General features: G+C 43.0%; 1 protein-coding gene and 1 non-coding gene across 18 annotated transcripts in view; both read left to right on the top strand.

Moving 5' to 3' along the window:
• The window catches only part of PROM1 (prominin 1), a 106,691-nt gene that overhangs the window by 62,565 nt on the left and 18,691 nt on the right, over positions 1–25,435 (top strand). For all 17 annotated transcript variants that reach the window (XM_037727943.1, XM_037727946.1, XM_017498742.2 and 14 more), the window contains 9 exons: positions 2,699–2,773; positions 5,800–5,863; positions 9,715–9,874; positions 12,113–12,265; positions 18,429–18,552; positions 20,113–20,216; positions 22,921–23,005; positions 24,590–24,733; positions 25,353–25,424. In XM_037727943.1, coding sequence (XP_037583871.1) covers positions 2,699–2,773; positions 5,800–5,863; positions 9,715–9,874; positions 12,113–12,265; positions 18,429–18,552; positions 20,113–20,216; positions 22,921–23,005; positions 24,590–24,733; positions 25,353–25,424 — 981 coding nt within the window. The remainder of the gene's footprint in view (positions 1–2,698; positions 2,774–5,799; positions 5,864–9,714; positions 9,875–12,112; positions 12,266–18,428; positions 18,553–20,112; positions 20,217–22,920; positions 23,006–24,589; positions 24,734–25,352; positions 25,425–25,435) is intronic.
• On the top strand, positions 10,036–10,144 carry LOC119466996. The gene has a single exon (XR_005195510.1). It is a non-coding gene; the product is annotated as a U6 spliceosomal RNA (small nuclear RNA).

Here is a 25,435-nt window from a genome sequence, read left to right as displayed (position 1 = left end):
AGCAGCCATGAGCATGCCATAGTCAAGGGCAGCATGCTGGGGACTGCCAGGCAGGGCTAAGCGTGGGTGACCTATCCAGTGCATGGTGGCCTGACTTGAAGAACAGTTAGCCCCTGGCCTCTGTCAGCCTTCCTGGGTCATTTGATTACCATATTGGACCACAGCAGGAGCAAAGGGGTAAAAGGGAACCCCTTCGTGGGAGTTCTCTACCATTGATTGAAACAGAATTAATTTAGCTTTACAAAGAAAAAAGGAAACAGGATATATTCATGTAGGCCTTTAAGAATTAAAAAATATTTTAAATGATGTGCCTATTCTGTTAAGCATGTACACTAAAATAGAAGAAAATACCCCCATTTTCCCAAAGAAAAGATTTTTTAAAAAGAATTTGGAACAACTTGAATATATAAAGTTCTGAGATGTAGATAAAATCACTGTGTCTATTAATGATGTCTAGCTTATTTAGTTAGATATCCATCTCACTGTTTTTTTGAGATAAAGTCTCACTCTGTTGCCCAGGCTGGAGTGCAGTGACATGCTCAGCTCATTGCAACCTCCAGCCTCACGAGTTCAAGCAATTCTCTTGCCTCAGCTACTCCTGAGTAGCTGAGATTACAGGCACCCACCACTATGCCTGGCTAATTTTCACATTTTTAGTAGAGATGCGGTTATGCCATATTGGCCAGGCTGGTCTCGAACTCCTGGCCTCAAGTGATCTGCCCGCCTCAGCCTCCCAAAATGCTGGGATTACAGGTATGAGCCGCCGTGCATGGCTGCCTCACATTTTATATAAAATAACATTTTAGTATAGATATACTGTTTCTCACATTTACACTTCATTCCATTTTTTTTTCAAACATTTCACATGCAACATCTGAATATTCATGTCTGAATATCACTGTAATCATTTTTTGATTGAAGAGTTTTTTTAGAGCTTAGTTGCATCTGAGTTGTTTGAGATAGATCCTTTTGGGGGGCACTTTTTATTTTTAATGTTCTATCAAACATGTGGAAAACTTGCAAGATGAGTGCATGGATCCCTGTTCACACCCTCTGGCCACATACTTCAAGGGTCACCATTTTGCTCCATTTGCTTTATCATATCTTATCAGTTTATCTGTCTGTTCGTATCATTTAATATGCATAAAATAATATGCATTTTGTTCTTTTCTCAAATGGTAAGTTGTGAATAAGTTGTAGACATCATGCCTTTTTACCCCCAAATATTTCAGTGACCTTCCTACCTTTACATAATCATTATATAATGATCAAAATTAGGGTATATAACATTGACCCGACGCTATCATTTAATCCACAGCGTCCACTCAACTGTTGATCTTTCCAAAAACGCCTTTTATAACTATCTTCTCTTTTCCCAGTCCCGGGTCCAGCCCAGGATCAAACATTGTCATTTATTGCCATGTCTCTATTCATTCACATTAATCTGGAACAGTTTCTGAGTGTGTCTTTTGTGACATAGACTTTTTTTTTCCCCCATTTATTTATTTTATTGCATTTTAGGTTTTGGGGTACATGTGAAGAACATGCAAAATTTTTGCATAGGTAATGGCGATCGTTAAAAAATCTGGAGACAACAGATGCTGGAGAGGATGTGGAGAAATAGGAACACTTTTGCACTGTGGGTGGGAGTGTAAATTAGTTCAACCATAGACGTTTTTGAACAGGCCATTTATTTTGTAGAATGATCTTCAGTATGGGATTAAAGTTACTCATATTTGCCAGGGAAATATTACAGTAGTGATATTAGGTCCTTGGATATCATGTCAGAGGCATATGAAATTTGTTCCAGTATTGGTAAGAGTTAGAGCACTTCAAATCCATGTATAATGCTGGAAGTGGAAAAACTATTCCAGATTACTCACCAGTGTAAACACTGACTACATTGATTTTAAAAGTCACTTTAAAAAAGTTTTTTACAATTTTATTGAACTGCCTTTAGTATTTGAAATTGTAAGGTCCTATATATTACATCTGTGTTAAATTTCTTTGCCTTTTTTTTTTTTTTTTTTTTTGAGACACTCTCACTTTGTTGCCCAGGCTGGAGTGCAGAGGCACAATCTTGGCTCTCTGCAACCTCCACCTCCTGGATTCAAGTGATTCTTCTGCCTCAGCGTCCCAAGTAGCTGGGACTACAGGCACATGCCACTACGCCAGGCTAAGTTTTGTATTTTTTAGTAGAGACAGGGTTTCACCATATTGCCCAGGCTGGTCTTGAACTCCTGACCTCGTGATCCACCTGCCTAGGCCTCCCAAAGTGCTGGGATTACAGGCATAAGCCACCATACCCAGCTTCTTTGCCTCATTTTTTTAGCTGATTATAGCAAGAGACCTCCAGACATCAAAAAAGTAGTGCTTGCCAAGGAGGATCTGAGCTGTGTTTTTGCCAAATAATAGAGTATTATTTTTAAGAATTAAAAAATATTTTAAATGATATGCCTAGTCTATTAACCATGTACACTGAAATAGAAGAAAATGTATACTGAAATAGAAAATTACAGGCACCCACCACCACACGTGGCTAATAATAGAGTATTATTTGGGAAAAATAAATACAAACTGCAACTGTACCCTATAGTATAGACACTTTGGGACTTAGATATACAATGACTTCTTTCTTCATGAGGAATTGTTTTGAAGGTAACAACCTCATCTTCTATTTTGTTTCATAAATTTTCAGCTTCCTCTTGTGGATGCAGAACTTAACAACGTGAATAACGTTCTTAGAACAGATTTGGATGGCCTGGTCCAAAAGGTATGTTATTTGGAATAAATATAATCACTGATTTATATAGTTTTAAAGGGTGGACTAGTACTTAAGAAAATAGGAAACAGCAAAAAAGCAGTGAAATTCTAGAGAAGGGTTGCTAAGAAGGGTGATAGTCATGACCTTCCAGGCAACTGTGTTCATCATTCCAGTTCCCAAAATTTTTGTTAAGCACCTATTATGTGTAAAGTGCCACGCTAAGACCAGGAGAGATCAAGAAGAACATGACCTCTGCTTTCCTAAGCCTTAGAACGTAGTGGGTGTGATGCTGAACCCCACACTGATTCTACTAAGAAATGCTGTTCCCCTCTGCTAGTGGGTCAGCTATGCTGGTTTTCTTGTCATTCTTTCCCGCTTTCACACATTTGCACATGCTCTCTCCTCTGCTTGGCACTGTCTTCTTTCCTCCCTCCTAGTAGCCTAGTTACTCCCTTTTGTGTGTTTTGTTTTGAGAGGGAATCTCACTCTGTTGCAATCACAGCTCACCGCAACCTCTGCCTCCTGGGTTCAAGTGATTCTCCTGCCTCAGCCTCTCAAGTAGCTGGGATTACAACTGTGCACCATCATGCCTGGCTAAGTTTTGTATTTTCAGTGGAGACAGGGTTTCACCATGTTGGCTAGGCTGGTCTCGAACTCCTGACCTCAAGTGATCTGCCCACCTTGGCCTAAAGTGCTGGAATTACAGGCATGAGCCACTGCACCTGGCTGCTACTTAGTTTTTTAAGCTTCATATATCACCTCCTTCTCCTTTTCTTTTTCTTTTTCTTTTTTTTTTAGTCAGAGTCTTGCTCTGTTGCCTAGGCTGGAGTGCAGTGGCACTATCTTGGCTCACTGCAACCTCTGCCTCCTGGGTTCAAGCGATTCTCATGCCTCAGCCTCCCAAGTAGCTAGGATTACAGGTGACCTCCACCACATCCATCTAATTTTTGTATTTTTAGTGAAGGTGGGATTTTGCCATGTTGGCCAGGCTGGTCTCAAAGTCCTGATCTCAGGTGATCCACCCACCTCAGCCTCCCAAAGTGCTGGGATGACAGGCGTGAGCCACCGCGCCCGGTCTTTATGTCACCTTCTTAATAGGGCTTTCCTGGGGTTCTTGACTAGGTCAAACCCTTTTTAATACATTCTTACAGCATTGGAAATATTCTCTGTTAAGTTCCTCATAACTGTAATTATTTCCTTTCCCACCACTGGACTGTAAACCCCCCAAATGGCAGGGACAGCATTGGTCTGGAATACTCTGACTTCCCCAGTAGCTTACCAAATGTTGCTGTTTATTCAACCAATAGATACTGAGTATTTCTTTATAGCTTATGATTCAGTAGAGTTCCAGGGCCTATGGGAAGAGGGGAGAATAGTTTTATTTTTGACTCTGTCTTTTAGCACGGATGTAAAAAATCTCAACACTCTATTAACCTATTTATGCCTAGTGTTCCATTATTGGAATGCTAAGCTGTGGGAGTTATTTATATCCTACTGCCCGACATCATCGCCAGGTTCTGATTTTTCACAAAAAAATTTGCAACCTTCAGCATAAATGGGTAAAACACTTATCTACTACTTGTGTTTACTAGACACTTACTGACAAAGTAAGTGGCCCCATGAACAAGTTATTCAAAATTTCTTGGCCTTTGCACTCTGGTGTCACTTCATTTATTAAATGAAGGCATTGAACCAGGAGATCTGTAAGACACCTTCCAGCTGCGAAATCCCCCATGACATCTGCAAGTCCAGACACAGAAAACCAACACAAGCATTGGTATGCTGAGTAGCTTAGTCTCCTTGGAGGAGACAGAGTCACGGATGTTCATTTTGTGACATCTGATGTAGCTAGGCTAAGGTGGAAACTGGCTGGTGCCATAAATCTTATGAAGGTTGAAAGTGCTTTACTTTTCCCTGGCAGATGGCTAAGTATACCGGCAGACAGTGAAGAAACACCCACTAAACCTCTTCCAGCGGGAAGGCTAGACGTTTAGTTGAATTCCTTGGAAGTAATGATATTTCCCTCTCATAAGTTTAGCCCCAAAGCCCTATTGCTTGTCATGGTTGTTTTTTGTTTTTGTTTTATCCTCACCACAATTTGTATCCACTGTAAACTATGTTTTGGGACGTAATTTTTTTTTCTGTTTGACTGTATTCTAATTATTATTATTGTTTTTTGAGAAGGGGTTTCACTCTTGTTGCCCAGTGCAATGGTGTGACCTTGGCTCACCGCAACCTCTGCCTCCTGGGTTCAAGTGATTCTCCTGCCTCAGCCTCCTGAGTAGCTGGTATTACACACATGCACCACTGGCTAATTTTTGTATTTTTTTAGTAGAGACTGGGTTTCTCCGTGTTGGTCAGGCTGGTCTTGAACTCAATTCAGGTGATTCGCCCACCTCGGCCTCCCAATGTGCTGAGATTACAGGCATGAGCCACCGTGCCCAGCCTCTAATTTTATATTTAATTAGAGACCAACATTCTGTTTTTAGAAATTCACTTTCTGTCTGCACGTGGCATATTGTACTGATCAGGGTCTCTTAACCTCAGCACTGCTGACACCTTGCATGCCTCTTAGTGGTGGGGGCTCTCCTGTGCATGGTGGGGTATTCGTTAGCATCCTTGTTCTCCACCCACACAGCGCCAGCAGCACCCCACAACTGCGATAACCAAAATGTGTTTAGACTTTGCCAAACGTACCCCAGTTGAGAACAAAATTTCTCCTAGTTGAGAACCACTGGTATAAATGTATGTACCCATCATAGTTCCCAGGCTCTTTGTAAATATGCTGATTTTAAAATTATGGGGCCGCTCTATGTGACTGACTGCTAACATGATCTTTAAAATAATTTAAAGACAATGCTCTCTAAAGGGGATTCTTTTAGGTTCTTGATGGCCATATAATGATCATTTCAGCCTTATGATGAATGTTGTATTTTTATTTCACTTCTCTACTCATACCAAGTTGCAAAATGAGTGACTAGTCAACTAGTCTTCAACTTTCTGTATACATCCATTTATTTTGAAATCTTTTTCAGGACTATCAATCCCTTAATGATATACCTGACAGAGTACAAAGCCAAACCACGTCTGTCGTAGCAGGTGAGATTCACAATTTGAGGTGATTTTGTGTCTCTCTGATTGGAAGGTCAGTGTGGAGAAATGTATTACCAAGTATTGCATTGTTCTTTTCCTCTTAAAAAAAAAAAAAAACAGTTTCACATTAAAACCATCAAAACTAAATGAATATCAGAGCTTTGGAATCACGTCACTTCATTCAGTGACATTGATTTAAAAACAAGAACAAACCTGTTACTGAACACTGATGATCATCATCCAGCCCTGCCGGCAGCTGCCACATGGTTGAGGGCCACGGCGTGCTCCAGGTTCCCAGAGTGTGTGCCTTCAGATCCTACGGCAGCCACAGTTTGGAAACTCATTCTGATTTTCACTAAAGAAAAAACTGTAGATTATTGTATTTTCTAGACAAACTTAAAATCAAACTTTTTAAAGGAATGCTATGCAAAAAAACTTATTTTGTCTATTAGGAAGATTTTAATCTGTCCACTGATGCTGATGTAATAGTATTTTAGGCTCCTAAGGTTGCTTACAATTTTGGAGAGACAGAATCAATGTGGAGAGGATTCTGCTAGATTACTGAATCATGCTGCATTCAGGTTATGGGGTTTGGGGTGAACATACGGTGGGAGAGAATGCAGTAGAAGCAGTTCTTTGTGCAGGGATGGAAACAACCTGGGTTATTTGCTTGGAGAAGAAATTTCTGGGCTGGGCGCGGTGCCTCACGCCTGTAATCCCAGCACTTTGGGAGGCCAAGTCAGGTAGGTCACTTGATGTCAGGAGTTTGAGACCAGCCTGGCCAGCATGGCGAAGCCCTGTCTTTACTAAAAATACCAAAAATTAGCCGGGCGTGGTGGCGCATGCCTGTAACCCCAGCTACTTGGGAGGCTGAGGCAGAGAATTGCTTGAACCCAGGAGATGGAGGTTGCAGTGAGCTGAGATCACGGCACTGAGTTGCACTCCAGTCTGGGTGACAGAGCCAGACTCCCTCTCAAAAAAAAAAAAAAAGAAAAAAAGAAAAGAAAAGAAAAATGATAGCTTTACACTGAAGCTGTGTAAGGCTATCATTTATTTCTTTGTAAAAATCATTTTAGTGCTACTTTTTATCTGGTAAGTGGTTTTAAGATATTATGTTAGAGATATTTGATTATTTTTCCCTAATGGTGTTTTCTGACCTATGAAGAGTTTGAGTAAAAAAAAGTGTTTTATCCTGCTACATAACTGTTTAGATGTTTTGTGGGTTTCCTTTTGTATAATACAAGAGTCTACTTAAAAATATTAAGATACTAAGGACAGGGTTCAGACTTTCGTGTGCTAATGTCTGAAGGCTGATGCATGCTATACATCAGACAGCCATCTGCTCACTAATGTCTGTGTTTAATTTTCGGTTTCCCCTCTCTGGACCTCTCCTGCCCATACGTGCAGCCCTTCCTTGTAAGTCTGATGCAGCAAAGTGTGCTGCACGCGTGAGTGTGGCCCATGGTGCATGGGGTCATGCTTGAGCACAAGCCAGCATTTTCCTAGGACCGGGCCAGTGCCACTCTGTCAGCCTGGATAGCAGGAGTTTACTTTCATGTCCTTAGCTCTCGTATTTAGGTTGTCTCATCCCAACCTGAACAAATTACTTAGTGCTGACTGTGTGCCAGGCTCTGCGAGGCACCGGGCTATGATATGCATAAGATGTGAATTCTGCCTGTCCTTTAGCCAGCCATGTGCACGCAAGCACGTTGTCACACTCTGGCACCGTGATCAGGTATGTGCCAGGGAAATGAGGTGAGGAGATGCTAGTGGGAGGCTGCCTGGAAAAGGGGACATGGAGAGAGGCTTGAAGAGGGTAGATGCTGAGGGAGGGCACCAACCACTTAGAGAGTCGTCAGAGCAGCAAGGTCTCAGAGTCATGTTGTGCGTGAGGGCAAGCCAGGCTGAGAAGCAGGCCGGGGCCCTACGAGCTGCTCCTAGAAGATGGGAAGGTGACATTCCCGATCTCAAAATCTCAGAAGTAACCAAGAGACCCACTGAGTCATTTTGGCCAAGGATCTTCAGGTGTTTTCACATGAGCCATTTGGAGAAGGCACTCTGTTGCTCCCTTCTGTGTCTTTGATCTCTAGATGTCACAGCTATGTGGAAAACAAACTTTAAGGAGTTTCCAGGGCCGGGTGTGGTGGCTCACTCCTATAATCCCAGCACTTTGGGATGCTGAGGCGGGAAGATAACTTGAGCCCAGGAGCTCAAGACCAGCCTGGGCAATGTGGTGATATTCCACTTCCCCATCTCTACAAAAAATAAAATCATAAAACATTATCTAAGCATGGTGGTACACACCTGTAGACCCAGCTACTTGGGAGGCTGAGATGGAAGGATACCTGAGCCCAGGAGGTTGAGGCTACAGTGAGCCATGATCGTGCCACTGCACTCCAGCCTGGGCAATGCAGTGAGATCCTGTCTCAAAAGGAAAACAAAAAGTTTCCTGCCATGTTTATGTGATTACATTTTGGACCAAGCTATCATCTCTACCCTCTACCTGAAGTTCACTGGGAGCATTAGGTTAACATTTCGAGAACTGCTAATCTTGTCTCTGCTGCTGCAAAGAGATTTACCTCTCTTGCAGGATCAGTAGACTTTTAACTGATTAGTGTGTTCTTAGTATGTCTGTATCAAGAATCACTTGGAAAAAAAAAGAATCACTTGGATAAAGCCAGCTTCAGAACTCGTGTGAGCATTGGTTCAGGTGAAACCCTGCACCCCAGGTGAGTTTGATTTTTAGGACCTGTTGTGATGGACACTTTCCAGAAAATTGGTTTTCTTTGAACTTAACTCCTGTCTGAGAAATTAGGACTGAGAGCAAAAGAAACTGTTTGGCCACTGAGACTACTACCGATTTTTACATAGAAAAGACACAGACGTACTTCCTAAGAAGTCTCAATTTGTATCTGTTCAGGTAGAATTTTAACAAAAATATCACCCAGATTCACTTGGGTTTTTTGTTTGTTTTATTTTTTAATGGGCCTGGAGAATTACTCTGTTCCTGAATGCATTTTTTTGTTTTGTTTTTGAGAGGAAGTCTTGCTGTGTTGCCCAGGCTAGAATACAATGGCACGATTTCAGCTCACTGCAACCTCCGCCTCCTGGGTTGATGTAGTTCTCCTGCCCCAGCCTCCTGAGTAGCTGGAGTTACAGCCTTGTGCCACCACACCTGACTAATTTTTGTATTGTTAGAAGAGATGGGATTTGCCGTATTGGTCAGGCTGGTCTTGAACTTCTGACCTCAGGTGATCCTCCCACTTTGGACTCCCAAAGTGCTGGGATTACAGGTGTGAGCCATTGTGCCCAGCCCCGAATATCATTTCTTAGATGGAGGAATTATTATTTATTTTCCCAAAAGCATGTCACAGGGGCTTTAGAGTCAGAGACACCTGAGTTTCAATCCCATTACCAGAGCCTTTTTAAAAAGACCCATGGGCAATTAATTGAATCTCTGTGAGCCTCAGCGTCACTGTTAGTAAAATGAGGAATGAGAATATCTACCTCAGTAGAATAAATGCGTTACCGTTTATAAAAGTGCCTGGCACATAGTCTGCACACCATACATTTTAATCACTTGATCTACTTTAAATAAAGTAAGGAGAAAAAGGAAACTGGCTTGACTTCAGCACCATCTCATTAAAGTCGGCACTCACAGCTTGCTGTTTTGTTAAGTAATTGCTTTTCGGTGGTCTTGGCTATGTTGTGCTTGTTGTAAAATCTTACCATATTTTAAACACATACATAACATGGGAAATATTAAAAGTGGTTCAGGCTTTTCTGTTGGGTTCCAAAACAAAGTTTCCATTTCCTCCATGTTTGCAAATGCATAACAAAGGCATCTTTGTTTTCAGGTATCAAAAGGGTCTTGAATTCCATTGGTTCAGATATCAACAATGTAACTCAGCGTCTTCCTATTCAGGATATACTCTCAGAATTCTCTGGTTACCTTAATAACACCGAAAGTTACATGCAAAGACATTTACCCACATGGGAAGAGTATGATTCATACTGGTGAGTGTCTCCTTGGAGCTGGTGAACTATGAGAGTGAACTCTATAGAGAACGAGATAAAAATCTGACATTAGCTCAAGATAATCTTATGAGAGCAAATTGTGCAAGAGGCCATGACCTGATATGTGTTAACCCCAGTTTATGTTCATTAAAAAAGTTGAAGTGCTTGCTCTGACCAGACAGCACATATGCTAAAACTGGAACAATACAGAGGTTAGCATGACTCCTGTGTACAGATGATATGAAAATTTGTAAAGCATTCCACCTTCATTTTAAGTTGAAGACTGGACCTTCATGAGCCAAATATTTGATAATTTATAACTTTGATATCATTAGTGGTTTCTAGAATATTAGTTATAATTATCAAACCAGACATGTAATGAGATTTTAAAGCTTAAAAGTAATCAAGAAGGACATTTGGAAAATATTCTTTTCACATTGGTTTATAAAATAAATATGCAGAGGTTGGTTCTTACCAACCAACCAAAAGAAGGAGCATCCTTTTCTTAGCTGTTCCTTGAAACTAGTGAATTGCTCCCAGAGCTTAGGTGAGTGACTGTAGTGCCCACTGGTTGTTCCATTAGAAAATGTGAGTGGAGGGGTGTGGCCCTGGGTGAGGGTGGTGGACATCCCAGCCAGAGCCCTGGGGAGGGAGGGACTTGGAGAAATTTAGAGGATCATCTGTTATGTAAGATGCACTTGTCTCTCGGAAGAGCTCAGCCCCATGACCTGTCACTAAACCCTTTGTAACTCCCAAGCCCATGGGGAGTCCAGAGACTTGTTCTCATGTGGATTATTTCTTATACAAGACCATAAGATAAGTAAATAATACAATTGCTACCATTTAGGGGACGGTTTCAGTGTCAGTTTCAGTGTGCCCACCAAGCACGTTTTACACATTTCTTTTAATGCTCACAAAATTCCCCTGGGTTGTGTTCCATTTATAACAAGGAGATGGGCTCAGGGAAGTGAAGAAGCTTAAGGCTAGCTAGCATATGGCAGAGGTGGGTTTTGAAGCTCCATCTAACTCTGCTTTTTGTCATTGCCCCACAAACAATAAGCTCCACTTGGCACCTGCCATGATTCCCTTGTGGGACTAGACCACCCCAGCAAGTCTCAGGAGACAAACAGAAGGCAGGCCCTTTCTCAGTGAGCTTACAATCTCATTAGACATCAGAGCTTCACAAACAGGAAGAAAACGTACCATTACCTGTCTACCTGACTGCCATCCGTCTCCCTTCCTTTTCCCCCTGCCCTCGCCCCGTGAGCTTATCTTAAAAAGAAGCTGAACTAAGAAGATGGTTCTTTAAAAGTTTTCTGAGGCCAGACTCCATGGTTTATTTAATTTTGTGCCCTCACTGTCTGGAACAAACCTCCCCAGAACGGCTGCCTGTGGCTATTACTATAATTACTGAGATTGCTCTTAATTGAATGAAAAGCTTCAGTGGCGACTTTTGTCAAGAGGCACCAGAAGTAAATTCTTGGTTTTTTAGTGTCTTAAATGTTGGGAAGCATTACCACCCTTGAATGCCTCTCGCTGCTGGGAAAGGTTGTTGTACCTTCCGGGAATGCCAGTAAGACCTAATTGAGGATCCATTATTCTAAGATGTTTCGCAGGACCATTATGAAATTGAGATTTGCATTCTGCAGGCATTTGATTTAGGATGCTCATAAAATTCTAAACACCCCATGCATCTGCCGCGTAATCTGGTTCAGTAAAGAACACAGTGGCCCCAAAGATTTCTGCAGCCACAAAATATTTTGGAAAAAGGCCAGGGAAAGTAGTCCAGTATTTCTTTATCTGTAGTCTAATGATGATCTAGCCATATGCCATCAAGATTATAAAAGGCACTTAGAACATCAGAAACCTTAAAAGAACGTGAAAATCTTAAGCACGTTTTCATCAGTAGCCTTGGAGAAGCTCCGTGAGCCATGCTTATGAACCCTGTGTGACACCTGTAGGAGTCAAGGCAAAGGAAGGAAGCAGAACAATGACCATGACCACGAGAACAATGCAAACCTAGGATGAAAATAAACGTTTCTCTGTTGGTTGAATTGGAGGATTAGGGGTGGGAGGGGATCTTTTCACCCAACATTATTGCCCTCGGAGGAATTGATGGGAGACTCTGATTTTAGAAGGTCAAGAATAACTCATCGGCTCCAGCCTTAGTCCAGCAGCTTTTGTGTTAGAGTGGCGTCGCCTGTGCCATGTCTGCTAACATTGTGCTTTCCTCTCCAGGTGGCTGGGTGGTCTGGTCATCTGCTCTCTGCTGACCCTCATCGTGATTTTTTACTACCTGGGCTTACTGTGTGGCATGTGCGGCTATGACAGGCATGCCACCCCAACCACCCGAGGCTGTGTCTCCAACACCGGGGGCATCTTCCTCATGGTGTGAGTGCCTTCTCCTCTCTGTCACGTGGGGGTGGGAATGCAGGAGAGAGACTGAGTGCTGACTCTGGTGTTACATGAACTGGGTGCCCTCTGGGCCACTTGCATGGGATTCCAGCTCGTAGGTCGTGAAGAGGAAAGATCTTGCTGTGATTGGACCTTTCTTGATTTGGGTATTTTCATCCAGCATAAAAAGTAAAAAAAATAAAAACACTAAATTAACTGCATTTTGATGGACCAGCTTAAGTACACTATTTGTATATGGCAGGCTTCTTTGAAAAGCAGCTACGTGGCCAGGCACAGTGGCTCCTGCATGTAATCCCAGCACTTTGGGAGGCTGAGGTGGGTAGATCACGAGGTCAGGAGTTCAAGACCAACCTGGCCAAGATGGTAAAATGCTGTCTCTACTAAAAATACAAACATTAGCTGGGCGTGGTGGCAGGCACCTGTAATCCTAGCCACTCAGGAGACTGGGGCAGAGAATTGCTTGAACCCAGGAGGCAGAGGCTGCAGTGAACCGAGATTGCGCCACTGCACTCCAGCCCAGGTGACAGTGTAAGACTCTGTCTCAAAAAAAAAAAAAAAAAAAAAAAAAAAAAGCAGCTAGGCTTGCTTTCTTGATTTCTGTTGTTCCTTCTTTTTATTCATTCATTCATTCATTCATTCACTTACCAGAGGCTGAGCCAACCTCCTATGGGACATCAGTATTGCTTCCTTGAAATTCTAGAGACTTGGTTTAGAACTAAGGCAAGCCAGAACTCTTAGGATTTAGACAAGTAGCCTAGATTAGGCATGAGAACAGGTGCGAGGTAGCAGGGAGAGGTAAGCCTGCAGCCGAAGACTGGAGAAACTGTCCCTGCTTTAATGACATTCACCTCCAAGTTCGTGTGTTTGCAAAAACCTTGGCTCTGTGGGTATGACAAAGTATCGCAGGCATGGGCAGGTGCAACAGGAGCCGGAGCCAGAAACGTCAGCTAGGATGTAGTGTACTGGCTTTGAACGTTCCGCAGAGAGGAAGCGGTGTGGGTTCTAAGTCAGTATTCTCTTTTTGATGAGATCATGAAGAATCAGCAGTAGGGAGTGTGATGGGGCTCGAGGGCCGTGGTTAAGGTTCGAAACAATTCCTTTGGGGAGTGAAGAACCAAAACCTGAGTCACGTTCTCTCATTTATCCACTGAAGTCACTAGCATGGGGCTGCAAGTGAGAGGGCTGGAAAGCAGACGGTGTGCCTTAATTTGATTAATTTGCTTTTTAAGACTTCAGGTCTTCAAACCAAATTTTCACACACACGCACACAACAAACAAACAAAACTTTGGGTCACTGGAACAATAACTGAGTCTTCTTATAAGCTATGATTCTAAGTCCTTTTCCTGAAATAGTTAGGCTCCAGTATGGTATAGGTCTTTATTAACAAGAGTCTTAAAATAACCTTAGAGCTAATGACTTGGACAAAGAAATCCACATATGAAGAAGCCTAGATGCTCACAGACCAACGCTTAAGGAATTATATTTGGCTGGGCGCAGTGGCTCACATCTGTAATCCCAGCACTTTGGGAGGCTGAGGCAGGCAGATCACTTGAGGCGAGGAGTTCAAGACCAGCCTGGCCAACATGGCGAAACCACATCTCTACTAAAAATACAAAAGTTAGCCAGGCATGGTGTTGCATGCCTGTAATCCCAGCTACTTGGGAGGCTGACGCACGAGAATCACTTGAACTCAGCAAAGGTTGCAGTGAGCGTCATGCCAACTGTACTCCAGCCTGGGTAACAAAGTGAGACTCTGAAAAAAGAACAAGAGAAAGAAAGAGAGAGAGAGAGAGAGAGAGAGGGAAGGAAGGAAGGAAGGAAGGAAGGAAGGAAGGAAGGAAGGAAGGAAGGAAGGAAGGAAGGAAGGAAGGGAAAGGAAAAGCTGCAAGTACCTCTGGATGGGGAGGGAAAAAAATAAGAAATCACATCAGCAAGGAAAACTGAATTTGTCTTGCCTTTTTGTTCAAATGTACACAGATACACAAAAATACATTAAACAAAAAAAGATTAGTTCGGTGCAAAAGTAATTGCTATTTTTGCCATTGCTTTTAATATTTAATTAATTTTAATTTTAATGTTACAAATTTAACAACCCTGATACTTGGCTGTTTGTCAGTGTTTGGTGGTGTGTGTATATATACACATATATTTCCATCTTTTTAAACTACTTGAAGGGTAAATTGCTCTGAAAAATGGTGTACTCATCAAAATTTTATTCACACTTTTTAAAGGGATACAACCAAAAAATGTGATCTCCAACTTCAAAGAAAGAAAAAAAAAACAAAATGAGAAATTATCAAGAAATTGATGGAGGCTAAAAACTACCTTAGTTTAGATATACTAATTCTATAGATATGGAAACTTATGGTGTGGAGGCCATAGGATTCATCTCAGTAGCAGGAGAAGGGCTGGTAACTGTCAGATGTTGTTAGATTCATTTCAAGGAGTCTGTAGACTTAGGGTGGCTATGATTTCTTTATTGTTGAATGCCACCAGTCAGCATGGCGCTCTGCTGTGCTTGGCAGAATTCTCTACTTCTTGAGGTATCTGGTAAACAACTGGATAATTGCAAAAGGGGGAGATGATATGAGCGTCATCTGTCTAATCAGACTAATTAAAAGAACACAGTTTCTTTTTTTAACACTGTTTACTTGCTTGTAGAAACCAGAAAGAGTATACGTAGTTTTGCTGCAACCAAAACACCACCTGCTCTTTAAAAATGGTGACACCATCCAATCAAGAGCATCGTCTGTTTCAAAACCAAGCAGGAATTCTTGTCTCCCAAAAGGATGTCAGTGAAAGATCTGGAAGGAAGAAAGTCAGAGAGCCCTGACTCTGCTCTGATCTTGTATCTTCAGAGGGTCCCAGAAACATTTTACTTTTATTTTATTTTTGTAGAGACAGCGTTGCTTTGTTGCCTAGACTGGCCTTGAATTCCTGGTCTCAAGAGATCCTCCGGCCTCAGCCTCCCAATGTGTTGGGATTACATTTGTGAGCCGCTAACCCTGGCCCCAGGAGCAATTTAGCAGCTGAATAGGATGCAGTGGTGAATGTATTATCTGTTGCAGGGGGGTGTAGGAGGCTTTCCCAGAAATAAGTGGATCTAACAAAGGCAGAAGCATCTTATGTTTTGAAGCCCCTTATAAAACTTTCCATTTTAGATATTGACAGCAATGCTAAGAACAGCCACAGGTATCACAAACTGGGCACATTCCTATGACTGGTGGCAGTTTCTGAGGTTACGGAAAGCAGTTTGTCAGGCCATATAGCAAGGGCTATAAAAGACAATAGTGCTCTTTGCCCAATAATTTCCATTTTTGGGAGAATATAGGTGAAGGAATTAGACCAAACTATGAAGGAAGAATCATGAACAGGGAAGTGGTTTTGCAGTATTAGTTAGTGAAGCACTGGAAACCACCTACATGTCCAGCTGTAGAGGAGTGGGCAAGTAAGTTATGACACATCCATGCGTGGAAGATCACATGCCCCTGAAGTGATAACTAGGTGACTGTCCTGATTTGTTGACAAAAGTTTCTAAGATAACGCATTTGGAAAGGGGTCAGAAAATGATGTGTGTATGATCCTAACTATGCAAATTGGGGGTAGTCAGAAAGCTTTTCCCAAGAAGGGCCAAGTAATAAATATTTTAGGTTCTCCTGGCCACATAGTCTTTGTGACATATTATTATTCTTTTTCATCTTCTTTTGCTCTTTCATCTTACTCTTATTCTCCTCCTCCTCTTCTTCCTTTTCCATATTTTCAGTACACATTCGCCATCATCGCGCTAACCTTAGAAAAACAGACCTTGGGCAGTGGTTTCCCTACCCCTGATCTGGGAATGTGTATATTTAGAAAATAAAGGCTGGAGATGTTAACTGTATGCGATTTAGAGTAAGAGTCATGGTGCTCTTTTTAGACAGCTGACGTGGTTGTTATGAGTTGATTAAGTCCAACACACAGACACACATGCTCAGACAGGGACCCTGGCGTGGCCCTCGCTCACTTCTTTGTGTTCTCCCAAATTCAGGAGGCTTGTAGGTCAGAGGAGGTCAGGCTCACCTAGGCCTTTCCAGTGAACTTTACTTGCTATTTATTTTAGTGAGATGTGCAAATACTGTAATTATGACTTTGGTGTCTGCAGCTGGGGAGAATCATGCTCTTAAGAGGGCACGCTGTGGTGATTGCAAACATAAGCCCATGCCCTTCTGAGGCTCCTTCCTAGTGTGCATCAGTGAGGGCCTTTGATTTGGCAACTGCACCTAGATTGATTTAAGTTTGTTCTGTCTCTGTGTCTACACCTGGAGAGCTAAGCACTGCTGAGAAAAGTTACGCAGCAGTTACGTCGGGTATCCCTACAAACTTAGGATCTCCTGTCTCAAATGGACCTGCCATAGTCTGACAAATCTTTTATTTCTTTTGCTTTCTTCCTTCCCTTTCTCTCTTTTTTTGACAGCCCCCTCACTTTTCTGCAACAATCTTTTCACTCTGATACATCCATCTTCCCCTCATTCACCCCTCTCTTAGCAGGTGGCTTTACCCACTTCTTCTCAGAGAAAATAGAAGCCATCCTGAAACCTCCCATTGCCAGACTTCCAAACACACCTGCTCTCAAGCGCACCCACCCCTTCTCTGCTGTGCCAGAAGCAGAGGGATGCCTCCTCTATCAGGCTCATCCTGCCAGCTATATTCTCAATCCCATTCCTTCCCCCTGATTCTGAGAATAAAATGGACCATCCCCTATCTTTTCCATGTCTTTATTCTCTTCCTGTCTCCTTGACTTTCACTCAACACTTCATGATGCTCTGTTCTCTTCCTTTAAAAATAAAAGCAGAAACCCTTTGCCCACACTGCCTCTCCCCTGTAGCTCTCCTTTCCCCCACACCAGCTCCCTCAGAGGAGTGATCTGCGCTTGCTGCCTGTCCCTCCTCTCCTGCTGACTTCCCAGTCCACTCCAATTTGGCCCCCCCCCCCCACCTTCAATCACTGCACTTGTTTTAAGTTGGCAGTGACTCTCTGTACAATGTAGACAGCACGCTGGCTGGTGACAGCGGACCCCTCCCTCCTCCTGCAAACACTGCTTTTGTCCCCTAGGTGGCATCACACTCACATGACTGCCTTCCTACTTCTCTGCCTCATCATCTTGGTCTTGTTTGCTGGGCCCCTTCTACCACCCGTCTTTGTAAATGTTGAAATCCTCCAGACCCAGCCCTAGGCTGCTTCTCTCTCCAAGCCAGCCCTGGGGATAAATGATCATGGCTAAGCTGCTGGCTCCCCAATGTACACCTGAAACCCAGATACCTGAGCTTCAAACATACTGACTCCTACACAGTCTTTCCACTCAGTGTCTCTCTGGCAATAAGACAAACATCCAGCCCATCTTCTCTTTCCTTCCGGAGCATCACTGCTCCCTGGCATTGCCCTTGGAGTCCTTCCTTGCCTCCCCTCTCGTGTCCAGGGCTTCCCCAGCCCTGCTGCCTCCTATCTTATGCCTCCTGTGCCTCCTGTATTACATCACTGTCATCCATCAACTCTCCACCACTCCTGCCCCTCAGGCTACCCTCGTGGGCCATGATAACAGCCTCCTGAATGATGTCCCATCCATGCTGGCACCTGTCCAGTCCTTTACACTGTGCCAAGAGTGCTCTTGTTCAGAGAGAAGTCGCATTGTGGTCCTCCTGTGTTTTCAGCCCTTTATTGGTCACCGCTTATGGGTCCCCAGGCTCTATACAGTCACCCCCACCTGCCCTGGAGCTGCCCGTCCCCAGGTCCTCAGACCCCTACACAGTACACCCTGCTTGCCCTGGAGCTGCTTGTTGCCAGGTCCCCAGGACCCTACACAATACACCCCCACCTGCCCTGGAGCTGCCCGTCCCCAGGTTCCCAGGCCTCTATCCAGTGCACCCCCACCTGCCCTGGAGCTGCTCATTCCCAGGCCCCAGGCCCTTATATAGTGCACTCCCACCTGCCCTGGAGCTGCCCGTTCCAGGTCCCCAGGCCCTGTGTCACTCCCAGGTGGGCTGATCTGTTTCACCTCAATAACAGTGAAGGCTTTATAGAGTATAGGTAGATTTAGTAAGTACTCATAGGTAATATTGAATCATTCTTTGTTGAATTACTAACTGTATATTTTTTTTCCAGGGGAGTTGGATTAAGTTTCCTCTTTTGCTGGATATTGATGATCATTGTGGTTCTTACCTTTTTCGTTGGTGCAAATGTGGAAAAAATGATCTGTGAACCTTACGTGAGCAAGGAATTATTCCGGGTAACTATGATTTTCTACCCATTATGAAAGGAAATTTGGATTTCTCCATACCTCGTGTGATATATAAGTGCAAACATATAAGCACTTAAGATTTCATAAGTGAAATCAGGGCCATGGGTTAAGTCCTGCCCATCAATGTGGATTGTAGTATTTGGGGAAAATAGAATTTTCCTCAGCAGTAGTTTTTAAATGTGGCCGAGAACATCAGAAGATGAGCTCCTAGGTTCCTCCCACACAGCCCGGGAGATTCTCAGGCGACAGAGGTGTCCACACAGATGAGCCCTAAATTTAAAGGGAAAGAGCCAGATAAGTGCATGACTCCTGGCAGAGGCTGACCCCGTGGACATCCAGTGAGGCTGCCAGGAAACGAATTCAAGCTTCGCTTTCTCCCTCTCGTCCGACTCCCGCAGATTCTGGGGGCAGCGGGGCGGGGCGAGGGGGCAGTTCGCAGTTTTGCTTTCTTCATTAATGGGGAAATTTTGTTCTAAGTGTCTGGCTTCTAATTTTGGCTTTTCCGTGTTTTTTCTCCAGATTCTGATTTTTAAAATATGCTCCTATTTCACTCTTTCATTGTATATACATTTTTCCACCTAAAATCTGTTATGAAATCAGGTGAATATTGTTGTGACGGTATCTTAGTTATTTCATTGGTCAAGGGAGATTATATTGAGAGCACCAGCAGGTCAAATGATCTCCATCTGGCTTTTTGATAAAAGATACAAATCAAGCCAGGTATCATTGTCTCCTGTAGAGTGCTGAATCATTCGAAGATAATTGTTCTTAAGTAGGGGATATTTCAAAACCATTTCTACTGCTCAAGCACATACACAATCATGCACTAATTTGCCCATCTTAAATATGTATGGTGCAGAGGCAGAGAGTGTGTGAATTTTAATATATTTTGTCCAGAGAGAGAAATAGCGCAGCACTGGGTACACCACTTCAAGCTGTATATTAGCTATTCTGAATCAGATGGTCTATTCTGCTTCTATTTCTAATGTGTTTTATTAAGATAAAGAGTTCTTGATCAGGTGTGGTGGCTCACACCTGTAATCCCAGAACTTTGGGATGCTGAGGCAGGTAGATCACCTGAGGTCAAGAATTCAAGACCAGCCTGGCCAACATGGTGAAACCTTGTTGCTACTAAAAATACAAAAATTAGCTGGGCAGTGGTGGTGTGTGTCTGCTGTCCCAGCTATTCGGGAGGCTGAGGCAGGAGAATCATTTGAACCTGGGAGGTGGAGGTTGCAGTGAGCCGAGATTGCACCACTGCACTGCAGCCTGGGCGACAGAGTGAGACTCCATCTCGAAATAGACAAAAAAAAAAAAAAAAGAGTTTTCAAAAAAAGTAATTTTGATAATTCTGATTGATGCTACCCAGTGGTCAATTGATTTATTCCAATTATACTATTATTTTCTAGTTACAAGTTGGAAATCAGCCAGAAAAATAAGGTTATGAAAAATTTCAAAAATATATTCAACAGAATATTCATTTTATTATATTAGTATGTATGTTAGTGTAAACCTGATTTTTTGAAAATACTTCCTAATGTGTTTTAGGTTTTGGACACCCCCCGCTTACTAAATGAAGACTGGGAATACTATCTCTCTGGAAAGCTATTTAATAAATCAAAGATAAAGCTCACTTTTGAACAAGTTTACAGGTATCAATATATGCAGTATACGTTTTGCTACTTAAAATATTCTTTTTCCAGAATGAGAATTTTGCATTTGAAGTGTTTTTATATCTTAATTATATGACTTTCCAGTTTCAGAGATAAGCTATTCTATAGTATTTTAAAGGCACAGTATAAATTAGACCAAAAGATATTCCTTCTGCTGAAAGCCTTTGAGATCTTGGAATGGTGATGTTTCAAGGTCTCTCTCTCCAGCAATCTCTGGAACTCGCTAGTTAAGGTGACCCTATGATGAGACCTATAATGGGACCCCACGAGAAATCTTGTTCAAGAGCCATGTTGCCTTAAGTAAAGGCCATCCAACAAGAGTTCAGTGAGTGGGTGATTCAGTGATTTGGATCCCTGATGGGATGAAGGCAATGCAGTTGGAGAGCTGTCAGCAGTCAGGCCTCCTGGGCTCTGACCCCAGCTCTCTCCTGGAGGCTCTGTCACCTGGGCAATTCCACATCTTCTCTGTTCCATAGGGGTCATGGTCATAGGAAACTGACCCTTAGGTTGTTTTGTGGTTAAGTAAGATATATGAGATTCAAATGGTGCCTGACATATCATTTGGATTTGATAAACAATACCTGTTCTTAATATTGTTCATCTAGGCTGGGTATGTGGCTCATGCCTATAATCCCAGCCCTTTGGGAGGCCAATGCAGGTGGATTACCTGAGGTCAGGAGTTCAAAACCAGCCTGACCAATATGGTAAAACCCCATCTCTACTAAAAAACAAATACAAAAATTAGCCGGGCATGGTGGCATGTACCTGTAGACCCAGCTACTCAGGAGGCTGAGGCAGGAGAATTGCCTGAACCCAGGAGGCGGAGTTTGCAGTGAGCCGAGACCGTGCCACTGAACTCCAGCCTGGGTGACAGAATGAGATTGTGTCTCAGGAAAAAAAATATATATCTCTACATCTATCTATCTATCTATCTATCTATCTATCTCACCTAGATGCATTTTTCCCATTTCTCTTAACTCACTGTGCATTGTGTGTGTTGGCCCAGTGGTGAAATGGGCCTACTCTGATGGTTGGTAGTCTTACATGTCTGAACTTAGGTATGGACCCATGGGCAGGTCTCTGCTGTGAGCCATATGAAGGACTTAGAAAAGCTGCTGCAGCTCCCTCTGTCCACTACTAAAGATGATGAGAAAGGCTCACTGTTTCTCTTTGTTTAATCTGTGAACCCAGAAGTGGGCCTGGGTGTCCCCAGTGGCCACACAAATCCCCCAGCACCCACCACTTCTGACTTCATTATGAGTCACACGGTAGGCCCAGGACTCCAGTGTGAAGTAAAACAAAGGCTGGAAGCCAACAGAACCTCCTCTTCTCCTTTGCCAGAGCTTCCAGAGCACTGAGACAACACTCAGAATGAACTTCATCCCAAACCTGTATTATTAATGCTACTTGTAGCCGTTCTCTTCTAAATCTTTCTTAAATCGTCTCCTTCTCTGTCTCTTTCTGCTTCCAGCTGGTCTCCTTGTTCCCATTCCATCCTCCAAACCTCCGAGCATGTGATGTGACTCAAGCACTTGTGTCACTTCCTGTCTGTTTCTCCACTGCCTCTGGCAGAGGCAGCTAATGAGTGTTTGGTACCCATCCCCTGCACTCAGGGTAGACACTGATAGTCAATTGAGGTCTTCTGGTTAGCCCAGGGAACCTCAGGGTCCTTCTGGACAGCGTACTCTAGGCAGACATTAGCAATCCATTGACATTTCTCTGCACAATTAAACTCATCTGCCATCCATAGGCTGAGAGGACAAAGCCATGTGTCTTGGCCGGGCATGCCAGCTCCCTGTGACTCTGGCTACTGAGAGCTCTTCAGTTTCACCTCTGGTGGTTCATGCATCAGGCCCTAAGTTCCAACAACACCAACCCACTTGTTCTCTGGAGGAAAGGATCTCACCTCCTAGGGATGTGGGAAGGTTGCCTCTCCCAGGCATCCCTCCGGCCTAGAGGGCCCTGGCTGCCGTGGCAAGGAAGAGATGCCACATTCCTGGATGCCGCTGTTTTTGTGGCAGGAATACACATTCGGTGAGGCCTGCCTTTCCTAGCTCAGTCAAGCCTAAAAAAGTCAAATTTTCCTATTTTAGAGATAAGACTGAGGCATGATGAGGTGAGGCCATTTCACCCAGGGGGCTGAGTTACGTTACAGCCAAACTGTGCTGACCATCAAGATGTCTGCGGCTCCTCGCTCTCTGTCCTCACCATGAGGATATACGTCTGAGCGTATATTTAGTCAGTGCAACTCAGCCCTGGAAATACAGAGGAGAAATGTTCTTGGCAAGAGCTTGATAGAATCATTTAATGAAGCTCGTAATCTAATCTGCAATGTATCTCTTTCTAGCAATATTGTTTTTCTTTTTAATGAGAATTTATTTCTTCCCAGTCTGCAAACTTGTTGTCCACAGCAGAACTACGGCATGTAAGAGACAGATGGAAAGATATATTTATCAATCCTATTGCATCTCTTCCAAGAACAGGACTGTTAGTAAATCAAGGACAGAAGTCAGAAGTGGTGGGTGCTGGGGGATTTGTGTGGCCACTGGGGACACCCAGGCCCACTTCTGTGTTCACAGATTAAACAAAGAGAAACAGTGAGCCTTTCTCATCATCGTTAGCAGTGGACAGAGGGAGCTGCAGCAGCTTTTCTAGGTCCCAATTTCTCTGTTTATTCCCACAGTGACTGCAAAAATAATAGAGGTACTTATGGCACTCTTCACCTGGAGAACAGCTTCAATATCAGCGAACGACTCAACATTAATGAGGTAATTAGAACTAGTCATGGAATCGATGTAACACATTCTTTTACCAAATCCAGATGTCTTTCTTTTCTGGAAATTGAGATGAAATTTGCAGAAGATAAAATTAACTATTTAAAAGCGACGTTTGGTTTATTTACATGGCTGTGTAACATTCACCTCTATTTGGTTCCAAAGGTTTTCTCACTGCCTGACCAGCTGTCTTTCTTGTGGTTTGAGTTTTTCTAGTGGATTATGCAAGAGCTTCTAGAGGGGCCTCACTATGGACACTTCACAGGGAAGGATGTCATTTTGCTGAGTACAGTATAGACGTTTTTGTGGGAACAAAGGTTTTCATTCCAAGACCAGCCTCCCTTTCTGCCAGTCCTGAAATTGGGCACTCAGCATGGAGGAGCATGGTCCACACTATCCACCTTCATTATGAGTCACACGGTAGCCCCAGGACTCCAGTGTGAAGTAAAACAAAGGCTGGAAGCCAACAGAACCTCCTCTTCTCCTTTGCCAGAGTCCACACCCCAGTCTTAAGTCTTAAGACTTGGAGGAAAGGCTGTTCCGGAGCACGTTGGCCTGAAGAAAGAGCAAGAGTTTCGGCTGCCCAGGCCTAGGATGCTGTTTGCCTAGACCAACCCCACTCCCCATATCTAGAGGCCTCTTCTGACTTTCTGCCAGAAAGAATTTAGAGAGTCCTCTCTCTTTGGGGTTTCCAGAATGAGAGCAGAAACAAAGGAATCCCAAGGGAGGAGGCTGTTCCCAAGCCCCCACAGCTTGCCTACTGCTGCTATAGTTACCATGAGGCCGTGATGGCTTGATGGTTTTCAAATGTGAAAAGCTATATTTGAAAGCTGCATATAAAATGTTTATCATCTTCTCTAAATACTCTATGCATGTACTTTAAACATACATAATTTTGAAACTAAACCCTAAATAGATGCCCGTCATGCTGTGGGTCACTTCTCTATGTGCTGTGGGGGGGTAGCAGTTGGAGGCGTTGCCTGGGACATGCAGGCACTCCATGCTGCTGGAAACTGCCGACTATCAGCACAACCCTGAATCAACCACCACATTTCCATAATCTGCCCAAGTAACTAAACACTATTCCCCAAATGGTGTCTCTCATTTCTTCCTACTCCCAGCCCTTTTGTGTGCTGGTCCCTTCCCTGGAATGACAGCCTACCTGTCCCTTTCAGCATCTCTGTTTGTCAAAGCTGGGGACTTAGAAGCCGTGGGACCCATAAAGAAAGAGACGGGAAAAGAACAGGATGGGAAATACCGGAAAGAGATGCCAGTCAAGTAGTCAAGTGCTCACATATTTTTTTTTGTCCTTTGTGGTTTGATTGCTCTTTTTTTATTTATTTTTTAAATGTACGTTTAAAAGTTGTTGTTGTTGTTTACATAGAGACAAAGTCTGTTTATGTTGCCTAGGCTGGTTTTGAACTCCTGCACTCAAGTGATCCTCCCACCTCAGCCTCCCAAAGTGTTAGGATTACAGGCATGAGCCACCGTGTCCAGCTTTTCTTGCTCTTTTAAAGCATTCAGTTTGTGACATTCTTGGAGGATAAGGGATTGATTTGTAACTTCCTTTCTTCACAGCATACTGAAAGCATAAGCAATGAATTGGAAAATCTGAAGGTGAATTTCAATATCTTTCTGTTGGGTGCAGCAGGAAGGAAAAATCTCCAAGATTTTGCTGCTTGTGGAATAGACAGAATGAATTATGACACCTATTTGGCTCAGGTATGACACATGTGTTCATACTTCATCCTTTGGGGGAAATTAGAGCCTCAGATGTGTATTTCTGTTTTGCTTTTTTTTTTTTTAATTAAAATGAAATTCACTTAAGACTAAGCATTTTAAAGTGAGCAATTCAGTGCCATTTAGTACATTCACGGTATTGCACCACTACTGCCTCTATGTAGTTCCAAAACACTTTCATCACCCTAAAGCAAACCCCAAAGCAGTTGCCCTAATTTCTTCCTTCCCAAACCCTTGACAACCACCCATCTGTGGTCCCTTTAGATGGATTTACCTAGTCTGGATATTTAAAAAAATAAAAAGGATTATATAACATATAACCTTGGTATCTGGCTTCTTGCATTTGGCATGTGTTTGCAGTTCATCCACATTATAACATGTTCGTACTTCATTCCTTTTCATAGTCGAACAATATAATGGAATAAAAATATGGCTTTATATGTATAAATAAGAATGCAAATGTTGCCACTTGTTCAGGAGTTTCTGACCCTACATGATTACTTTATGGCTATCAATCTATGTATAATCTGTTGCCTACTAGATGTTGTTAAGGCTTAAAGATCCCATATCCATAACACAATTTTTTTCACTTCTATTGTAGACTGGTAAATCTCCTGCAGGAGTGAATCTTTTATCATTTGCATATGACCTAGAAGCAAAAGCAAATCCTTTGGTGAGTTCAGA

Source organism: Cebus imitator, unplaced genomic scaffold, assembly GCF_001604975.1.
Source record: "Cebus imitator isolate Cc_AM_T3 unplaced genomic scaffold, Cebus_imitator-1.0 Scaffold249, whole genome shotgun sequence".
NCBI classification, from domain to species: domain Eukaryota; kingdom Metazoa; phylum Chordata; class Mammalia; order Primates; family Cebidae; genus Cebus; species Cebus imitator.
The sequence above is the reverse complement of the archived record's forward strand: the minus strand, read 5'-3'. Positions and strand labels throughout refer to the sequence as shown.